Source organism: Ostrea edulis, chromosome 5 (assembly GCF_947568905.1).
Source record: "Ostrea edulis chromosome 5, xbOstEdul1.1, whole genome shotgun sequence".
Lineage (NCBI taxonomy): Eukaryota > Metazoa > Mollusca > Bivalvia > Ostreida > Ostreidae > Ostrea > Ostrea edulis.
The window spans coordinates 85,332,730-85,355,995 of record NC_079168.1 but is presented as its reverse complement, the minus strand read 5'-3'; the positions used below and the strand labels follow the sequence as shown (position 1 = coordinate 85,355,995).

The window sequence follows — 23,266 nt, the reverse complement described above, 5'->3', positions numbered from 1 at the left end:
CATGTTTGTGAATGGATTTTTATTAGAGATGGGAGTCTGGTTTTCTTCACAAAATATGGAAATGATGCAGGAAAAAACTAGGTCTAATCGATGTGTACTTGGTTTGATAGATTCAAGTATTCATAAAAGGAGCAAAGTTGCGTGCAAAATGGCTTTTCAGTATTCAACATGCATTACGTAACCAATACTTGAAATGAGAATGGAGGTACAATCTTTTGTTATATAAATATTTCTTGATATCTGATTTTGTAATGGCAGTAAATGGAATATGTGATAACAGAAAGTGTTCTACGATTTCAGAAACTCCATTTTTTGATATCATAAAATATTTTTTTCTATGTAAGTAAGAGGCCCCCAGACTTTATCAGTCACCTGAGTATTAGTAAAAATACCACTAGCCTCAAGGGCTGCAAAATCCCCCGCCTGGAAGCTTTGGTGCGAGTTTTCTCCGAATGTTTGGTACCTTTTCAGCAATGACTTCCGCCATTCTCAACAACCATCAACACCCCATGGCAAAACCACACCCTTACATGGACACAAAGTGCCAGAGCCCCAAAGAGACTACATGAAAAAGGTCTCGCACCAAACATCAGTCACTACACTTCCACCATTTAGTAACGAGTCGTGGTCACCCATTCAAGGGCTGATCACACTCACCATTGCTCAACTTGCGTGGTCATACCACATCACTAAAAGGCTAGTTCACTAGCGAGGCAGTATTTATGTTCCCCCAAGAAAGTAAGTGGATCAGAAACCCTCGACTCGGGAGGATTGAATTTTAATTGGAGTAGTAGTTATCAAGAAGTTAAAAATGTTCAATTGTTAACACACGATGGTGACCTCAAATTAAATCTTTTAATTTTCAGGTCAAAACTTAACAGTTTATGATGCAGGCAGTTGTATTTTATAAATTTTGTTTGGGGGTGGGTTAATTTTTAGCTGTAGCATGTTAACTATAGCTAAACATTTGATATTGAATTACCAAATGAATGAGAACTTTAAAGTGACAGAATTATTCCCCTTTCCAGAGTGCTGATATCTAACTGATCAATTCGGTAGCTTTTAGTCCAATGTGTTGGTGCCTGAGAAACTAAAGATTAATTTTCATTGCCTTATATCATTTTTGATATGATGAAATAATTCTGTTCTTTCAAACTGGCTGAGATCCAGTCTGACTAAAGCCAGCCCCGACATGTCACTTCGTTGTAGCGAGTATAGGGGCTGGCTTTAGTCAGACTGGCCGAGATCCAACAACTGAGAAAAAATAGAATGTTAAAGGCACACGTGCCTTTGGGGTGAACATTTGATTTCTTAATATCCACCAAAAAGTTGGGAATTTCAAAATTGATATGATCATCTTTCGGTCATGCACTCATTGAAAACTCGCGTTTCTCCTCATTTTAAGGTGGGTCCTTAGTCCTGGATTTTTGGGGTTTAGGTAGCATTTTTTTGTTTGGAATCAATAAATTAACAATCGGAGTAATGTAAAAAGGCAAAATAGTAAAGGGTTTCCATATTAATTTTCATTACAGACACTACTGAAGTTATGTACCCCTGTGTAGATTTTTATGAAATTTATTGGAAACCGTTTTTTGTTGTTATTTTAAAATGAAAACAACAAAATCTTTTTTAATTGCATTTATTTATCAGGAAACATGTCAATAACTAAAACACAAGTCATTTTCAATATGTTCATCAAGTTTTAGAATGATATGTGCAAAATTATTGAATTAGCATTATTCTCCAAAATGTTAAAAACAAACAAATGTGGACATATTTTCCTTATATCATGGTTTACCTATCATTTTTTCTGTTTATATTAGTAGATGTACATCTGTTATAGTTATTTATGAAAAAAAATCCACACCTTTCCTTAATAATTTCAAATCTATAGCTTTCAGAGTATGTATACCCCCTTGGGGGAAAAACCGCGAAGTCTTGCACCATACAGTTGAGCTATTCAAAATCATTCGGGGATTAAGATATTATGTAATTTCATGAAAAGACACAGATAATGATTCTTTATCAACTTGGTAAAATGTTTGTGAAAAATAAAGGAAATCTATCGCATAATAAACTTGATAAATTTTTTAATGAAAACAGAGTTATAGCCCTTGGATTCAATATTTTGAAACATATCATTGATTATTCAAACATAATTATGACTTTTGAAATATTTTATGGGTAACAATATCTTAACAATAACTATTGAAAAAGACTCCAACAAAATTTATGTTCCAGTCATTAAATCATTGACTTTGCAAAATCTTATGACGTCACAGAAGTGTGGAACTACGTTAAACCATCTTGCACTACAATTGTAAAGAAATGGCAACTTCTATCATGAACAGGAATTATATAAATATTGATACTGGTTTAAAGATGACAAATTTATAATACGTATTGTTTAACAAGTTCATCATTTTGTAGCAGTCAGTTTTGATGTGCTAAATTATCTAGTCATATAATAAACAAAAGGCCCATGTTCAAAGACCCCTCCCCCGATATATTTGCATGTAAAACTTTGATCTCCATTGTGGCCCCCAGGGGCCATTTTACAAACTTGAATCTGCACTATGACAGGAAACTTTCATGTAAATTTCTCTGGCCCAATGTTCTTGTGAAGATTTTCTCTATATATTTGTGTATAAAACTTTTATCCACTATTGTGGCCCTACCCTACCCTCAGGGCCATAATTTTTAAAAACTTGAATCTGCACTATGTCAGAAAGCTTTCATGTAAATTTTAACTTTTCTGGCCTAGTGGTTCTTGAGAAGAATTTTTATGCCCCCGAGATCGAAGGGCATATTGTTTTTGTCCTGTCTGTCATCTGTAATTTTGTCTGAAACTTTAACCTTGCTAATAACTTTTGAACAGTAAGTGATAGAGCTTTGATATTTCACATGAGTATTCCTTGTGACAAAACCTTTCCGTGGGTACCAACATTTTTGACCCCGTGACCTTGGAGTTTGACCTACTTTTTGAAAACTTTAACCTTGCTAATAACTTTTAACAATAAGAGATAGAGCGTTGATATTACACGAGTATTCCTTGTGACAAGACCTTTCCGTGGGTACCATCATTTTTTACCCCGTGACCTTGGAGTTTGACCTACTTTTTGAAAACTTTAACCTTGCTAATAACTTTTGAACAATAAGAGATAAGAGTTTTGATGTTTCACATGAGTATTCCTTGTGACAAGACCTTTCCGTGGGTACCAACATTTTTTACCCTGTGACGTTGACCTTGGAGTTCGACCTACTTTTTGAAAACTTTAACCTTGCTAATAACTTTTGAACAGTAAGAGATGGAGCTTTGATGTTTCACATGAGTATTCCTTGTTACAAGACCTTTCCATTGGTATTGAACCTTTTGACCTTGACATTTGACCTGCTTTTAATTCTTTTTTTTTTTTACATTGGCCATAACTTCTAAATGGTAAATATTAGAGCTTTCATATTGTACATAAGCATTTTTTTTGACAAGATCTTGCTACTGGTACCAAGATATTTGCCCTTGTGACCTTGGCCATCTTCGGAATTGGCCATTATCGGGGGCATTTGTGTTTCACAAACACATCCTGTTTTTTTTATAACGGTCCTCTTGGAAAGGATGGGTGCAGATAGAACAGATAAAACTTTGATCTCCATTGTGGCCCCCAGGGCCATTTTACAAACTTGAATCTGCACTATATATGACAGGAAACTTTCATGTAAATTTCTCTGGCCCAATGTTCTTGTGAAGATTTTCACTATATATTAGTATGTAAAACTTTGATCCCCTATTGTGGCCCTACCCCATGCCCGGGGACCATGATTTCAACACTTGAATCTACACTATGTCAGGAAGCTTTCATATGAATTTGTGCTTTCCTGGCCCAGTGGTTCTCGAGAAGATTTTTCCTATATATTTGAATGTAAAACTTTGATCCCCTATTGTGGCCTCATCCCAACCCTAGGGTTCATGATTTTATCAAACTTGAATCTGCACTATGTCAGAAAGCTTTCATGTAAAATTGTACTTTCCTGGCCCAGTGGTTCTTAAGAAAAAGATATTTATACATTTTCTCTATACATTTGTATGTAAAACTTTGATCCTCTCTTGTGGCCCCATCCTACCCCAAGAGAGTAATGATGTTGACAAACTTGAATCTGCACTATGTCAGAAAGCTTTCATGTAAATTTGTACATTCCTGGCCCAGTGGTTCTCGTCGAGAAGATTTTCCCTATATATTTGTTTGTAAATATTTGATCCTCTTTTGTGGCCCCTTCCTACCCCCAGAGGCCATGATTTTAACAAACTTGAATCTGCACTATGTCAGAAAGCTTTCATGTAAATTTGTACTTTCCTGGCCCAGTAGTTCTTGAGAAGATTTTTAAAGATTTCCCCTATATATTTATATATTTGCATGCAAAACTTATCCCCTATTGTGCCCCCCCCCCCACCCCACCACGGGTCCATAATTTTAATAAACTTGAATCTGCACTGTCTATGTCAGGAAGCTTTCATATAAATTTCAGCTCTTCTGGCCCACTGGTTCTTGAGAAGATTTTTAAATGACCCCACCCTATTTTTACATTTATGTGATTATCTCCCCTTTCAAAGGGGGCATGGCCCTTCATTTGAACAAACTTGAAAGCCCTTCACTCAAGTATGCTTTTTACCAAGTTTGGTTGAAATTGGCCCAGTGGGAGAAGAATTTGAAAATGTAAAGTTTACAGACGTGCAGACGGACAACAGGCGATCCAGTCTGATTAAAACCACCCCCTCCTCCTTACACTCGTCAGTGTAAGGAGGAGGGGGTGGTTTTAATCAGACTGCAGGCGATCAGAAAAGCTCACTTGTGCTTTCAGCTCAGGTGAGCTAACAAAAACTTGCATCTCTCATTACTTTCGACTAGGTCTTGTGTCAAGCTGTATACAAAAATGGCTGACCAGGTATCATTTCATAGGCTCTAGGAGCCAGTTTTTATGTTTTGAATTATTCTGTCAGATATAATAAAACAATTATTGACATTTTCTTGGTCAATACAATGCTTGATCTACCCTCAGAGTACAATATTGTACTTCTCCTTGCAGCTAAAGCATTGTACTGATTTCAAAAATGCCAATAATTGTACATATCTTTTAATATCAAGATAATGTGCACTTAAAACCTATTGATATACATGTATAGCATTTTCAAAGGTCAAATATGTGTTGATTCAAATCTACCAAGACAAAGAGACCCACCTCATACCATAAAATGAATTGCTTTGATGCCTGAATAAAATAAAATGTGTATATAATTCTTTATTCAACTTCTAATCATGTCACATTGTTAAATGTAAAAATTGGTAAAATTAACATTAATTTTCTACTTGTAAATAGGTGCATTATATCATTCAAGACATAATTTGCTTCTAATCTCCCGGTATATGGATATGCAGTTTTAAAAACTAGTTTCTCAGCAATCTACAACAGTTACTATATATGCCATTGGAATCACATTTGTGGTAAAATGATTTGGAAGCAAAAAAGTACATATATTGAAAGTACAAAATCATAATAACTACATGTTTCATGTATATAAAGCAATGAACATATTTTAATAATCATTTTAAAACACAAGTACATATGTATAACAGTTATCATCTGGGGGATTAACATAAAATACATCTAGAGCATTTGAAACAAGACACGCTCGCCTGAGTTACTAAGATCATTCATGTAAACCTGGAGCTAGTTCGTCAAGTTTTTAAGAAAAAACGAAAGTAGCCAGCAAACTGAAAGTAGCCAGCAAACTGAAAGTTACAATATAACCACGTTGGAATTCTTTTTAAAAAATAAAGGGGCGGTAACATATTAGTGCTACTTTTTGTAAGCACTTGGCCATCCTTAAGAGTGCACACAAATATAACTCTACCAGACAACCACAAACATCAATTACACATTTCCTAATTAACAAGTACATTTAACACAGGATCAGAGATTAAACATAAAAATTTCAAAAGTTTACGTGAACTGTGAGAAATGTTAAAATGCATTTCTGTGGCAACACACTAATGATGTTTCAGAAGCACCAATAAGGATTTAAATCTAGGAATTTATCAGTATACTGGGTATTACATTGAAACTCCAGCATTTGCAACAACGTCTACTGTACAACATCATTATTTGTCACAAAAATGAAAGAATCACACACACAAATCGACAACCATGATAAAACAACCTACAGCAATTCAATCCAACTACAGTAAAATTTACCCAAAATTTGAGGGTAACTTAACGTCTCTTTGGACTGTTTCAACATATGAATTATAAGTCTATCATCAATAACGTAGACGATTCTAAACTGGTGGCACGTAGTCCTTAAGATTGCCAGTGTCTAATGTTGTAGTTCATCTTTAATGTTTATGTAAATTTCATTTGTCATTTTCAAATTACATGTTAAAAAATATCCAATGCACAGAATACATCGATCACGATCTGTGTATATTACTATTTGTAAATTTCAGAAAATGTCATAATATTCACATCATGTTCAGTGCTGCAGGAATTTGTTAATAGAGGGAGCTTAGTTTGGCCCCGTTTCTAGGAGTTATCCTAGAGGCTGCTTTCTTACAGGATCTGGGGGAACAACAAAAGTAACAGTGACATCCAATACATAAAACAATGCAGTAGTAATAAAGGAACGTTCACATCCAAATACAGTGTTTGAAATTAACCATAGACCGAGTCTATATCAAATGACACTGGTCTATGCCAATTGTAATTGAGATATACCAAATTGTCTATGCCCATTTCTAGATTTAAAGCAATAAAGGTATCCCAAAGGACCCCACATAGTCAGTTGACGTCTGATAAACATAATGAGGAAATGAGGAAATTAATTGTTATGGAATTTGAAAGAAAATGTGCTTTCTAAGTACATCAGAAGGAAATGAAAGTTTTACATTTGTGTTCTATTTTCAATGTTGCGGTCTGTGTCAATTCAATGAGGTCTATGTCATCTTGTTTTGGCATAGACCTGTGGTCTATACCAAGTTTTAAACCAATTTTGAACACTGCAAATAAACCATTCTTTAGTCAAAAACCGTCTCTGAGAATGTTGTTTCAGCACTTTTTCTAATATCTAATAGTTTTAATAAAATTTTAGTTCTAAGAAAATTATTACTTTTCAAAATATAATTGGCACCAACACCATGTGAACCATGTACATCAAGTTTTATCAGTACTGTTTTTCTTCACAATTTTTCATAAAAGTGTGACCTTGAGTTTTGACCTTGAGTTCTGACCTTGAGATATAACAGACATCTTCCTCTCAACATGGATAACATGCGTACTAGGTTTGATTATCCTGTAGTATTCTTTTTTATCTTTCCCCCAGGGTGCTGATGGATGAACAGTCAAACAACAGAAACTGCAACATGCTATTACACATCCTGTCTATGATGGTTGAATATGTGTGTTAAGTTTGAGAACGTTTCTAATATCTTGTTTTGAGTCTATAAAATTACCCATGCAAGTTTGACCTTGAAAAACAATAGGCTACTTCCTTTAATCATTTGGAATATGTGTAAGTTGTATTAAGTTTGATGATCTTAGGCTTTTAAGTACTATTTTTATCTGCACAGTCAGACATACCCACAGTGCCATACCATAATAATCATAATACGACCTGCGTATAAAAAGAATACTATGTCCATTTCATTTCTAGATCAAAATATTTGTCGCAGCGTTTCTGAAATCCCTCCTACAACCCACAGTGTGAATCAAATTTCTTTGCCGAGCGTCTTCAATGAGATTTTTCCAGTCTGCATCAGCCTCCTAAAAATACATCAAGCACATATACATTAGTATCTTCCAAATTAAAACGACTGCAGTTATTTGAGGAATGTACATAGCTCAATTTCAATGCTGTTTACATGTCGTGGCAGTTTTCTGTTTGGTATGGTAGTACATTTATTGATCATCTTGTCGAGTGATTTTCTGGAAAGTCAAATAAATGCCCTATTTTCTGTTGGGTAATTACGACATTGGGATCAAACAACAATGTACAAAGGTTATGGTTCTCTGACTATCGGTTACAAAAAACTGACTTGGCCCCTGTGGGACGTACTGATATGAATTCATTAATATCAGTTACATTTGTTAGCTGGGGGATGTATGGGATAGTTCAACACTTGTATTGGGCAAGGCATAAACTGAGCCCAATGTGAATGTCATCGTCGCAAGTCACACCTTTTGTCTGTGTTTACACGTCTTTGAGGTAAGGTAGGGTACTCCCGGACTCGGTAACCGTAGCTAGCGACCGTGTATGAATGTTCCCAAACTATTTAATGTCCCACTGAAGACCCTCCTGCTGATTAATCTAATTAAAATTAACCGTTTAATCCCCTACCTGTAGCCTGTCAATGGTACAACAATCTAAATGACATCGAAATATGTAAGTTTTAAAGCTGAAATATCACTGCATAACAAAACACAACTTGTAAAACAACAGTACATGTAAATATAATTTGACGGAGGAGAAAGCAGGAGCATGGACATTATGAGGAAAAAGATGGAGATTCAGCATCGATGTGACCAATGTCATTGTTGTATACGATACAAAAATAAAGACTGCTATACTGAAGTACCAGTAGGAAAGCGAACATACCCTTGTAGTTGAAAAAAGAAACTACACAGGTATACAACACTCCTCTTTGATCCACTGTAAATTGTAGGTAAATATTTGATCCTTGGATCAGAACTATGTGAAAATCATTAAGATCGAAGCATTGTACAAAGTTTCAAATCTATGAGATAAGCCATATAGGGAAGAAGTGTTCACAAGCTGCTTTATACCCTCCACCCCTCTTAGATCCACTATAACTTTAAGGAGAATTGCATCCTCCTGTCCCAACAATATGCACATCTACAAATGACAATGAAGCACAATCTAATTAAAATCAGACTTCTTAGATCCGTGCCGTGTACTCTGCGTAAAAAGATCTGACATAAACCTGATTGGGGGTCATGTTCATGTGAACTTTATGTTAGCCAATCAGCGCATCTATGATATCGTCGGTGTTCACAATTCAAGGAAAATGGCTGCAATTGTTGGGTTTAAAAGAAAACACATCACAGCTAGATGCGACATCACAATGCACTATTTACGTCGACTGGCGTTATCTTCCTTGCGTTATTTAAGTAAACCATCTTGAAAACTATTCAAATCGTACCCATCCCTATTCATACATAAATCGGAATTGAATTCACAATTAATATAATTTGGGTGTATTTTATATCATGTTTTGTTGTTTGTATGAACGGAATAGATCTGATTAAGCATTATTGCGAAAGTTTAAAATTCGTTATTCAAGAATATACAATTTTACAGTGTGGAATAAACTTCGTGGGAGAGAGATTACAGCAACTTGTTTACGAATCGCCAGGAACCGCCTAAATAGCCATCACTGTCTGTATGACACAATCTGACTGACTGATAGTTCTCGTGAATATTCCAAGTATAAGGTCATGCGGATATGACCCCCTATGGGGTTATGTCAGATCCTATTGTAGCGATTGTGAGCGTATTCTAGGATCTGGTTTTAATTAGATTGCAATGAAGCATTGTACAAATTTCAAGTCTTATCGGATAAGTGATATAAGAGAAGCGTTCAAAAGCTATTTTACACTCTCTACTTGTCTTAGATCCACTATAAATATCAGCAATATTAGTATATTCCTTTTGATAGCCTAGCTTGGTCGTTCAGTCGGTTAACTTGTCGACTGTTGATCTGTAGATCGTAGATAAACTCATATGCCTTACTTGTAGTGAGTTCAGATGAGCGACTATGTACAGTGCTGATTTAGCTCGCGTCAGAGCTACATTCATCCTCTTCCTGTCCGCCATGAAACTGTCAAGTAACAAAGCATACCCTGAATACAATGTCTGTCAGATTGCAGCTTCAGCATAATCTTCTTATCAGAGGCGTATGGGGGTCATAATGCTCACCTGAGTCACCATTGCTCATACAGAGAGTTTGACTAAATTTGAATCTACACTACATGAGGATACATGCATATTAATTTTCCAAACTGAAGGTTTGTTGTTCTTGAGAAGTCTTCTACAATTAAGAATTTGACACCCTATTGTGGCCACATTCCTGCACAAGTTTGAACAAAATTGCCTCAACAAAACATACCGTATATACTCGCCTATAAGTCGGATTTTTGGGAGTCAATTTTTGGTCCAAAACTCTATGTCCGACTTATAGGCGCGTTCTAAGATTGGTATTTTTCTGGGCGGCGTAATGTAGAGCTAGTGTTTTTTAAACAACTCCGACGATTATCATGGACTACCACACAACTGATTATCTAGACATATTGTATTGTTTATGTATTTTAAAATTATGTATAAAGTACATTTATCTAGTTAAAAAATATTTACATACCGCTATAATTAAAACTTTCAATATTCAACTAATCTATCGTTTATCGGTAAAATTTAATTACGAACCCAATTTAATATTGAAATATTCATATGTATACCGGCTGAAATATATTTCATAAAAGATTGAATATTGTTAACAGATAATTTAGATCATCATTCTTGACTCTTAAAATTGTTGATACAATGAATTATACCGGAATCCCACAGTAACAGTTTTCGCGAGGCGCGTGCCACTAAGTAAACACAGTGTCAGGTACTGGTAATTAGGCGACAATAATTGCTTAGGTAAACAAGGGATCATTGCCCATACTAGATAAAGGGTTGCGTTTAAACCCCAAACAGGTATGGCTTGGATATTGAGCACCTCATAATTATTAATTTCTCAAAATATGTTTTGAAACATAGGTAAAAACACAAGAGCATTGACTTGAAATTGTCGATCGATTCTGACAAAAATTTGTACCGACTTATAAGCGGGTCAATGGCAAATTCCTACAAAATAACCTTAATAAAAAATACAACCGACTTATAGGCGGACCGATCGACTTATAGGCGAGTATATACGGTAGGATGACAAATCAATCAGATATTCTGAAAGAAATCAAACAGTTTTATGAAAACCTATATAAGAATTACGACTCTGATTTGATCAATATGGACCTGAATGATATATTAACTTTAACAAAATTACCTAGACTTGATCAAAAAACTTCCATGGATCTGGAAAAAGATATTGGTGAGCGTGAAATCTTTCAAGTGCTTAAAGAAATGAAAAACAATAAGTCTCCAGGCAGTGATGGATTTACAACAGAATTTTTTAAATTTTTTTGGAATGATCTTAAGGCTTGTATTACTGGTGCTATTAATCAAATCTTTAGGCAAGGATATTTACCAGTCTCACAGAGACTTGGTATCATTTCTTGTTTACCAAAGGGTGATAAACCAAGGCAATTCCTTAAGAATTGGCGGCCTATCACTCTACTTAATGTGTTATATAAATTAATATCAGGCTGTATTAGCCAAAAAATTAAAAGTACTTTAGATTATCTTATGTCTAATACACAAACTGGCTTCATAAAAGGTAGATATATAGGGGAAAATACTAGATTTATATGACCTCATGGCATATACAGAAAAACATAATTTACCAGGTTTGCTTATGCTTATAGATTTTGAGAAAGCATTTGACTCAATATCATGGTCATTTATATATAAGGTCTTAGATTTCTTTGGTTTCGGTAACAATGTAATTACTTGGGTTAAAATTCTAAATACCAATATCAAAGCCTCAGTTCTACAATGTGGAAAGCTCTCTGAACAATTCGACATTCAGAGAGGGTGCCGTCAGGGTGACCCTATTGCCCCATACTTATTTATTCTATGTGCAGAAGTACTTGCTATTTTGATTAAACAAAATAAAAATATTAAAGGTATAGTTATCAATGATAAAGAACATAAAATGTCTCAGTACGCGGATGATACATATTTGACCCTTGATGGCTCAGATAAATCACTTTTTAATGCTTTGGAAACCCTAGAATTCTTCTCAAAGCTATCAGGATTAAAAATAAACAGCTCCAAAACAAAAATTATTTGGATTGGAGCAAAAAAATTTTCTGCTGATGTCTATCATCACCCAAGATGGAAACTAGACTGGGGATCCACAAGCTTCACTCTCCTAGGAATACATTTTTCAGTTGATCTAGAAAAAATTGTAGAATTAAATTTTAGTCCTCAGATTCCTACTATTCATGCAATATGATAAAGCAGTGGAGTAGAAGGATTTTAACACCCATAGGAAGAGTCACAGTCATTAAAACGCTTCTCCTCCCAAAACTTAATCACCTATTTTCTGCACTACCAAATCCCAGTCAAGAAATCATAAACTCATTAACACAGGAACTCTTTAGATTTATATGGAAAGCAAAATGTGATAAAGTTAAAAGAGTAACGGTTACTCAAAAATGCATGTTGGGTGGGCTTAACATGACCAATATAAATAATTTCATAATATCTTTAAAGTGCTCATGGATTCAAAAAGTATCAACATGCAACCCATCCTGGATGAACATTTTTGAAGCTTCTTATGGAAAAGGAGTGGTGAATAAAATCTTAGATTTTGGGGATGAATATATATATTGTCTGCTAAAAAATACTTTTAATCCATTTTGGACTGATGTTTTTACTTCATGGATGAAGGTAATGAGTTTACACTTGACATTGAATTCTCGGACACAAATGAATTTTGTAAATGTTCCAATATGGTACAATTCAAAAGTTAAAGTTGGCAAATCATATGTGTTTGTAAAAAAGTGGTATGAAAAAGGTGTCAAGACAGTCAATGATTTTGTAGACTCTAACGCTGTTTTTCTAACAATGGATAGATTTGAAAAAAAAATTGATATTGATCATGTTTGTTTTATGCAATACAACAGTATTATAAATTCTATTTCTACGATGGCAAAAAAATTATGTGTGTCGAAAGAGTTGAGAAAATATGTTAATGGTCCATCCACACCTTTTCACTATGAAGATATACTATTGCATAAGAAATGCACAAATTATATATATAAGAACATTACTTATAAAGAAGAAATTCCGACTTCAATTGCTAAATGGAATTCATGTCCATTTTTGAGGGGCTATAGAGATTTCATTACCAAGGAAGTTTTTGAAATATGTTTTAAATTAACGTCAGATTCAGCAGCACAATGGTTGCAATACAGAATTCTACATTGAATTATACCTGTTAAAAGTTACTTAAAAAAAATCAAAGTTGTGGATAATGATATTTGCTCATTTTGTGGACACAGCTCTGAAAACATTGAACATATTTTTGTGTTTTGCGACAAAATAGGAACTTTGTGGAACCAACTAATGATTAATAATCTACAAAATTGATACTAGTAAGTAAAATTTTACTTCATAATGAGAGAAACAAGAGGCTTATGGGCCACATCATTCACACGAGTCACCCTGGCCCTGCTGCTGTTTAGCTATTGTGATTTCTAAACATTTTTTGCGATCTTTATTCCCATGAAAATTTTTGAACCCATATTGTAGCCCCAACCTAGCCTCAGAGTCACAATATAACCATGATACAGTGTCACAAGATTAAAAAATCATGGTATGAAATGTAAGGTTTTCCATAAGAAATTTATATACAAAATATGAAAGCCCTACCTTAAATAGTTCAGAAGATATTGCATACCCGGTAGGTTAACTTTTCTTAAAAGTAGGTTAAAATCCAGTCAGGGTAATAAGGTAAAAAACTTGCTACCTAACATGGTTATGTCAACAAATGAAATGATTTGAAGCTGTGAGTTAATCGAACCCAGGACCCCTGCATTACTAGTCAGGTGCTCTAACCACTGAGCTATACAGGACGATATCCACTGTCCGTATAGCTCTAATTACTACATTCCTCCCTCCTTAATTAGTCTTCGCCCTCAAAGACATACATCCCAGATTCTTTTCTCCCCTGACAAGACCTTCACTTGCAAAACCAGGGGTGGTCAACGGCACCAAATGTAGTATATATAGGAGAGAGGAGAAAATCTTAGGCTGGACCGGGAATCGAACCCAAGACCCCACGGTCCGTATTGCCCTAATTACTACAGAATGTTTGAAGCTGTGAGTTTTCAGGTTTGTGATGAAGTTAATTTTCATTTTAGTTAGTTTTTTGTGGTATTGTCTGTAAATAGTTGTTTATGCTTGTAAGGTGTTTCCGTAGTGTGAGTGTTGTCGATAAGGCTATTTTTAGCATACCGGTTTGGTCAGTCAGAGTAGCGGCTGTTTGTCAAGCGTGCGGCCACGTTTTCATGCTGTCCAGCAGGGGTCTTTTCTTGGCGAATTCCAGAAGTTAGTCTGGGTAATGGGTAGCCAGAGAGACAAACATTTTACTATGTGGGCATTGGTTTTCTCCAGCCGGTAAGCTATTTTGTGTGAAAATATTTGCGAGGTTTCGGGTTAATTTTCTCGTGTATTGTGTTTTCTATTTTGTTGTTACCCAAGTCACTTTGTGTATGGGTTTTAGGTTAAGTTATTGCTATTTCAGTGCAGAGGGGATTTAAAAAGCTATCTGGGCCATATCAGGCAGTACTCTCAGTGTTTCAGTAGGTGCTCGGAGTGGGAATCAAAACACGTGAGACCGCACTGTACATGTTCAGTGAGAGACCTGCGAGTCCGGGACTGGAAGCGGAGGGGCTGTTCACGCTGTATGGAGGCCTGGTTGTGCCAAGTGTGATGTGGCGTTAAATTGAATTGTGCTGAGTAGCCAAACTTTCATATTGAGTTTCAGTAAATTAACATTTTATCAAAAAGGAATTTGAGAAATTTGTACAAAACGTAATTTACTACTGTTTAACTTTTTCTGTAGTTAGGGCTGTTCCAGAAATGATCAAATGGGGGGGTCGGGCGGCAAATGATATTTTTTTGTGTGGGTGGTCGTATTTTTTCAGATTTTATTTGGTCTGTGGTTGGACTGTTAAAAAAATATTTATTATGGGTAGTGGGTAGTTTCTATTGTTTTATTTTGTGCCACGTGGGTGTTGAGTTTTCAGAATATTTTTATTGTCGCTCTTGTCGTGTTGGTTACAAAACGTCGGAGGGAAAATTGAAAACGTGCTTTCGAAATGCTGCTTTCGAAATCGGAAATCGGAAGTAACATAGAACTATTCGAGTTGTCGCTCTTTGCAGCGCATAACTTTCCATTACGGCACTCTTCAAATTAGAGGCGCGTTTAGTAGGGTCCCTTTGGACGTGATGGCAGCGAACTCTGTTCTGTAGATTATTACAGTTTACAGTGCATCGATTTTGGGAATATTTTGAAACCAATAGGTATTCCGTTTTCTAATAAAAATAGGCAAACCTTAGTTGATTTATACGAGGGTACCGATGCGTTATATTTATCAGTCAGTGTGATGGTGATATAGTGGCCTCCGGGCTCGGGCTCCATTAGTAGACGAACGATTCGTGGAAAAACATATCCATACCCATTTCATGATAATAGCATCGTTTGGACTCCCAATCTTTCCAACATTCCCGCCATAGATGCCTTTGATTGTTGATGTGACATCGTTTCTTCAGAACTACCGTGATACAATGTCACACAGGCATTACTGTGTCATTGACTAGAATCTTTGTCCCGAAAACCTCGCGAGATTTGTACCGTTTTCATTTTTAAAAATATTTTTGAGGTGGGTCTGGTTAGTTTTTTTTTTTAATTAGATGGGTCATTGTAAAATGAGTTTATCAATTTGATGGGTCATGGGGTAATTTTTTATTTTTTTTTATGGGTGCTTGGTATATACAAAAGGTGCCTCCCGATCCCCCCATGTATTTATTTCTGGAATAGCCCTTAGCGGAATTTGCTACTATTTGAACCATTTTGTAATACATTTATTACCAGTTACATTTTCAGCCTGGAATGACATATTTGTTGTATTAACTATTGAATTGTCTTGACAGTTATACGTTACATTGATTGTCAATATTGCCAGGTTTATTATACCAATTTATATTTTCTTTCTCGGTGAGAGAGTATGGGTGTGTGAATCTGAAAGTGTGATTTCTTTGTTTTTCAAACATCTCTATATTTCTATTCTTATTGCTAAATAAATTTTCTTTTTATTTATTCTACGATTTATCATTTTCTCTATTGCCTATACAAAATCCAAAAGAACTTCATTACAAGGTTGTACAAAGATTTAATGAATGTTTGAAGCTGTGAGTTTTCAGGTTGTATAAATATTTAATGAATGTTTGAAGCTGTGAGTTTTCAGGTTGTAGAAAGATTTAATGAACGTTTGAAGCTGTGAGTTTTCAGGTTGTAGAAAGATTTAATGAATGTCTGAAGCTGTGAGTTTTTAGGTTGTAGAAAGATTTAATGAATGTTTGAAGCTGTGAGTTTTCAGGTTGTAGAAAGATTTATGAATGTCTGAAGCTGTGAGTTTTTAGGTTGTATAAAGATTTAATGAATGTTTGAAGAGATGTTTGGAAACATAGTGTGAAAACATTTTACAAATTTTTTCTTATGAATTTTTGAGATGGCAATGCAAGAACAATATAATACATGTACCTCAACCATGCACATTTTTTCTACACTTTAAATGGAAGATTTTGATAAGGGGTGGATCTATAGCTCTCTGATCTGTCCCAATATTTTCCCAGAGAGCTACAGATCTGCATCTATGTATTATGGTTGATCAAGGGATTTGGAGAACCATCTGTGTGGGTATCTATGGAGAGAACAAATCTTTTCATGCCAGATTTGATACCGTTTGCATGTTCATATGTTGTTTTACCTTGAGAATCTTTTACTCATGGGAAAACATCACCTGCTGTAGGCAAAGTGCCACAAATTTTGATCCCTGCAACTGTAGCAGTGTAGGTTCTATATCATGCTAATGTTTACCTTGACAGAAGGCCTCTGTTTTTTAATTCATATCTGAAAGATCCATGACTTTCATTCTGTCTTGTGGCGAAGGAACAGTCACTACCTAATCTGTTAAACGTTTGACATGCTGCTGGGATCGCAAATCACACTTGGGCCACCCAGTTACAAAGTAAACTATAGGCTACTGCAGTCGGTTAAACACGGTTAACCGGTAAAATACTGGTCAGTTAAGGCAAACCTGTTAGCAATTCTAATCTACACTATTTGTCGCATGCTACGACTGTTGTAGATATAACTATATATCCTATAGATCCCTACTGTTTTAACAATACAGGTTTCTCATAAAGCCTAATGACTCTGATATTTACAACATACAATATTAAAGAGCAATTACTTTCCAGTTTAAAACTGACAGCATTTGTTGACACAGAAATAACATTACCCAATAGATCCAGACTGGCTCTTAGCTCGCACACATGAGAAGACGATGACTTCTTTCTCTCGTCCCTGAAACCCGTCCACCGTGCTTATCTCAACATCTTTCACACCTCTATAAAAAACAGTTGAGAGACAACCATTCCTGTACTATGCTGAGAAGAAACTAGAGGTACACATTAACTAGATCGACTTACTCCTGGGAAAGGCTGGTACACAGCAGATGTTTCTGGCTTTTATATGGGGCAATGATTCCAATGTCCCGAGGCCTGGTGGACTTTAGAATGACCAAAGTCAGTTGAACGATAAACTTCACTTCTGCTGGATTGTTCAAGGATCTGCATATAACAAGAGAGTATATATAGTCATTATGTAGTCTATATATAACAAGAGAGTATATATAGTCATTATGTAGTCTATATATAACAAGAGAGTATATATAGTCATTATGTAGTCTATATATAACAAGAGAGTATCAATAGTCACTCTGTAGTCTATATACAACAAGAGAGTATCAATAGTCACTCTGTAGTCTATATGTAACAAGAGTATAAATAGTCACTCTGTAGTCTATATATAACAAGTGAGTATCAATAGTCACTATGTAGTCTATATGTAACAAGAGAGTATCAATAGTCATTATGTAGTCTATATGTAACAAGAGAGTATATATAGTCATTATGTAGTCTATATGTAACAAGAGAGTATCAATAGTCACTCTGTAGTCTATATATAACAAGAGAGTATCAATAGTCACTCTGTAGTCTATATATAACAAGAGAGTATCAATAGTCACTCTGTAGTCTATATATAACAAGAGAGTATCAATAGCCACTATGTAGTCTATATATAACAAGAGAGTATCAATAGTCACTCTGTAGTCTATATATAACAAGAGAATATCAATAGTCACTATGTAGTCTATATATAACAAGAGAATATCAATAGTCACTCTGTAGTCTATATATAACAAGAGAGTATATATAGTCATTATGTAGTCTATATATAACAAGAGAGTATCAATAGTCACTATGTAGTCTATATATAACAAGAGAGCATCAATAGTCACTCTGTAGTCTATATGTAACAAGAGAGTATCAATAGTCACTCTGTAGTCTATATATAACAAGAGAGTATATATAGTCATTATGTAGTCTATATATAACAAGCGAGTATCAATAGTCATTATGTAGTCTATATATAACAAGAGAGTATCAATAGTCACTCTGTAGTCTATATGTAACAAGAAGAGAGTATAAATAGTCACTATGTAGTCTATATACAACAAGAGAGTATCAATAGTCACTCTGTAGTCTATATACAACAAGAGAGTATCAATAGTCACTCTGTAGTCTATATATAACAAGAGAGTATATATAGTCATTATGTAGTCTATATATAACAAGCGAGTATCAATAGTCATTATGTAGTCTATATATAACAAGAGAGTATATATAGTCACTATGTAGTCTATATGTAACAAGAAGAGAGTATAAATAGTCACTATTTTAATCGAAGTACATCTTGACCAGAGTGTAAGTAAATATAATTGTATCTGAGGCTTTTATGATCATATATACTATTCAAAGTATTGTATTTGCTGACTATTTCAATTCTATGCATTTTGTATGATAGTGGCTAAATGAGGGTAATCCTAGCCATTTCTACAGTATCTTAAATTTTTTTATTAATTAAGAAAAATGAATATCAGTATAAATTATGATAAATTCAAATGTACTAGTTTAAATGTGTTATGTGTGAATGTCAGAGTATTTCGAGTAGTATTCAACTATTTTTATTATTATGATTTGTGGATAAGCAATGTTGTTATATATTTCAGGGCTGAAAAATTACAACACTTGTATGTTGGACCCTAATTTGTGTTGTTGTTTACATAATACCTTTAAAACCCACACCATTACACAAGCTTGAATCTACACTAGATCAGGAAGCTTTAAGTATATCTTAACTTCTCTGGCCCAGTGGTTCTTCATCAGAAGATTTTTAAACGACCCCAACCTATTTTTGCCTTCTCTTGATTATCTCCCATTTGGAACCGCCGTGATGGCCTAAAGGTTAGAGTGTTCGCCCCGCATGCGGAAGGTCGGGGTTCGAATCCTGGCTGTGACAAGACCTAAGTTGTTAAAACAGGTAGTGACAGTTCCATCGCCAAACACTCGACATCAGGTGTGAATGTCACGGGTCCTTAGAGATTACCTTAAAAACGGATGTGCGGTGTCACAGTAGGTGTGGCACGCTAAAGAACCCTCACTGCTCAATGGCCATAAGCGCTGAGCAAAGTCTTAAATTTGAAGCCCTTCACCGGTCTTGGTGACGTCTCCATATGAGTGAAAAATTCTCGATAGAGACGTTAAACAAGATACAATCAATCAATGAATCTCCCGTTTGGCGGGACCATGGCTCTTCATTTGAACAAACTTGAATCCCCTTCACCCAACGATGAGTGAAATTGACCCAGTGGTTCTGGAGAAGAAGATGAAAAATTAATGTGATAAGTTTACAACAATGACAGACAACAGACAAACTTTGATCAGAAAAGCTAAAAATGATTGATGATTTATCTGACTTCAAGTCTTGCTTACAAAAAGTAGCTAAGTTTATTTCTGCCATGTGATATACAGAATAAAGTAAATAATTCAGGCTGTCCCAATGACACGCTGTCAGTACAGTATCTACCCTGTTGTTCAAGAAAGATTTTCATGGTTGTCTTCAACACTGTGTAGAATAAATAATTCAGGCTGTCCTAGTGATAAATACCTACCCTGTTGTTTGAGAGAGATTTTCATGGCTATCTTCGATGTCAAATAGAACAAATGGTTTCAATCTACTATTCTGCTGGCAACGTTTTCTTAGAGAACTAAAAATAGAATTCAAGAAAAGAACAATGTATATATATAGTCAATGGACAAAAGTATTCGGCATTTTCTTGGCGTTGCATCAAATTGTGATACAATCCTCGGCTATTTTTAACTTGCGCTAAATTTAGAATGTACAAAAATAAATGAAACTTTCCATCAAGAAACTAGAGAAATTGCATCACGAACTGGTGACATCATTCTGTTATCTGCAAGTTCATAAACACTGAAAATCACTGCTAGAAAACATGGGTTGGTAATCGAAAGAGTTTAGCATGGAGGTGAAAAAAATTATTATAAAATCTGCGAATCATACACCAAATAAAGCAGAATTGGCGAGGATGTTTGGTATACCTAGGTCAACGATTGTGAGTATTTTGGATAAATTTCACAAGCAGAGTACCGTTGAAAACATGCTGAGATCAGGCCGTCGACTTTCGTTTACAACACGGGATTAGTCGAAGTTAAGTTGTCTTGCTAAGGCCATCAGAAGAGACGGTTTAACTGAATAAACATGCAAATTAAACAAAGAAAGGGGAAGACAATTTAGTGAAAAAACAGTGTTCAGAAAGTTACATGAAGAAGGGTAAAAAGGAAGCATGCAAGGAAAACAATGGTGGTGCGATGTGTAAACAGAAAAAAGCAGGTTAAATGGTGTCAAGAGCAGAAATATTCGAAAGGTGACCCGGAGTGGAAAACATACATATTTTCTGATGAAAGTCAGATTGTGATCGGGACAGATAATCATGTGTATATATGGAGAAAAGACGCTGAAGCTAACAGTCCTCACTTAGTGTCCGCTCCGTCTAGGAGGAGGATATCATTAATGATCGGGGGATGCATGTGTTTTGATGGTATGGAAACTATTGTACCTGTAGAAGGTAATATAAATGCTCTAAAATACATGGAAATAGTTGATAACAATTTATGGCCGGTAATTGCCCAACATTTTCCCAACAAAGACTACATTTATCACGACAATAATGCCCCCGTACATAGGACCCTCGCGGTGAAAAACTACATGACTGAAAATAATATAAACTGCACAGAATGGCCAGCTCATTCTCCAGATCTAAATGTGATTGAAAATATTTGGTTAAAAATCAAAAGAGAGCTGAAAGGGGTGTCTGTGACTCTAGAGACACCTGATACAGGTGATTCTCAATAACTCAAAGTTCATGGGACCTTGATAAAACTTCCAGAGATCAAGAGTTCAAAAGACTGAATGTCGATCTAAATCAGGAAATTAAACGTCCGACCATAATCATTTAGATTTTATAGTAACCGGATTGCATACTTGCAACATCCTGGGGTTGTTTTGACACATTTTTCTTCATGTTTTTACGTATAAACTGACTCAATTTCAAGAATACAGAACTTTGTCTTGTATAAATAATTTTTTTTAAAGCTTATGTAATTATTTGGGGGTTTTTTCATGATAATTTACAAGATGAATTTCTCATAAATAACAAAATTTCACATTCTCTCACTACACAGTGCACAATCATCACAATTTCCATTTGCTTTACACAAAGCAAATCTTCTTATTAATAACAATGTTTTGTTAGCATGTCTTTGAATTATTTTCTCAAAATTGCTGTCTCCTTGTCAATTCCAAACAAATCATAAATTTTAATTATTGTCAGAATACATGTATATAACAAAGATGGAACTCAGGTGGAGGGTGAGACTGACCAATTAAATAACTTTACACTTCAAATAGAAGCCCAGGCGATGTGTCACTTATGTAAACCCCTAGTTAAAACAGCCAAGCTATCAACAGGCATTCACTATTATAGAGGTAATAATCATAATTATGCTTGGGCGTATCAAGAGTGATAAACAATGAAATATGTTTTATGGGACCCAAATTTCACTTCTCGAGATAGAGAACTTTGAGAGATAGAAAGTTCTGGAGATCGGTAGTAAATTTGCTTCCTTGAATAGAGAGAGAGAAAAATCGGGACAATGATGATAAAGAACTTTGAAAGATCAAAGTTTGAACCATAGAGAGTCGCTTGAATGTTTTGCTGTACATTGAAGGGTGAGAAATCAGTTCAAATTCAACAACTGTGTCAATACTGAAATATGTAATTGAAAAAAAGAAATTTAAATCCACATGAACTCACTACAGGTATTATGTGATCTGAATTCAGATACTGCATGTAAAATTTATGTTGAGATCTTGGGAGAGGATACAGGACGGAGAAGAGAATACAACTATACACACATTCTGACTCCAGTCATCCACCTGAGACTGGCCAGAAAGTAATGGCTGGATGACGTCCATCACCTGGTGTTCTAAATCACAATGCCATGCGATAACTAACCTGTCAGTTTTCAGTTTTCCCTGGTATATATATTGTGACGGCCAGTACGCAATTTCGGGATGCATGCGGTATTGGGTGTCCAACATCAGAATAGGACTATCGGTCTCCTTACACGACTGGAAATGGCGGTAAAATCTTTCAAACAGTGACTGACCAAACAAATTCTGGGCAGTTTTCTACAACAGAGGATCTTTAACATTAGTAACAGCTACAGTATGATATGGGAACAAGAGCATCATCTCATTAGCGAACAGGAGCTGTATATTCATACCTCGTCATGACAAAAGAAAGACTGTGATGCACCATGATACCATATACACATTATAACTTACTTACGCATTGCACTGAATCATACGTAAATTCTCATGAAAAGCCAGAGTAACTATTGAATATCATCTCCCTTTCTAAGTTGCTATTAAGTACCATTTCTCTTTCAAGTGATTATTAAGTATCATCTCCCTGTCAAAGTGACTAATGTGGTTTCATAAATATTCGTTAAGCACTAATTTTCTTGGATTTTGTTGTTGAATCAATCCATGAAATCAGGCGTTCATCGAAGCTTGGTGTTTTCAATCCATTTTGACTTCTAATAAAATTAAGAGACCTGTTCCAATGTACGCAAATGTTTCCTAAATAGTTTAGTGAAAACATTACAGGTAAAATTTCCCTGGTAAAATATGTTTATCTCGGAAATCCGAGGGTCTTTGATAAAACTTCTGAGATATCCAGGGGTTCGAGATATCTGTACTTTTCTTCTAATTTTGTTTTAGCGACTTCCCCTATGTTTTTATACTGTAAACGTATTATA

At 35.2% G+C, this 23,266-nt stretch overlaps 1 protein-coding gene across 5 annotated transcripts in view; it reads right to left on the bottom strand.

Moving 5' to 3' along the window:
- Positions 1-5,274: 5,274 nt before the first annotated feature.
- The window catches only part of LOC125649406 (probable helicase senataxin), a 58,132-nt gene continuing 40,140 nt past the window's right edge, over positions 5,275-23,266 (bottom strand). For 4 of the 5 annotated variants that reach the window (XM_048876936.2, XM_048876939.2, XM_048876938.2 and 1 more), the window contains 6 exons: positions 22,459-22,634; positions 20,035-20,130; positions 17,450-17,590; positions 17,260-17,367; positions 9,797-9,884; positions 5,275-7,809 (listed from right to left, as the gene is read on the bottom strand). In XM_048876936.2, coding sequence (XP_048732893.2) covers positions 7,696-7,809; positions 9,797-9,884; positions 17,260-17,367; positions 17,450-17,590; positions 20,035-20,130; positions 22,459-22,634 — 723 coding nt within the window. In that variant the 3' untranslated portion in view covers positions 5,275-7,695. The remainder of the gene's footprint in view (positions 7,810-9,796; positions 9,885-17,259; positions 17,368-17,449; positions 17,591-20,034; positions 20,131-22,458; positions 22,635-23,266) is intronic. The other variant, XM_048876942.2, reaches the window with a different exon arrangement.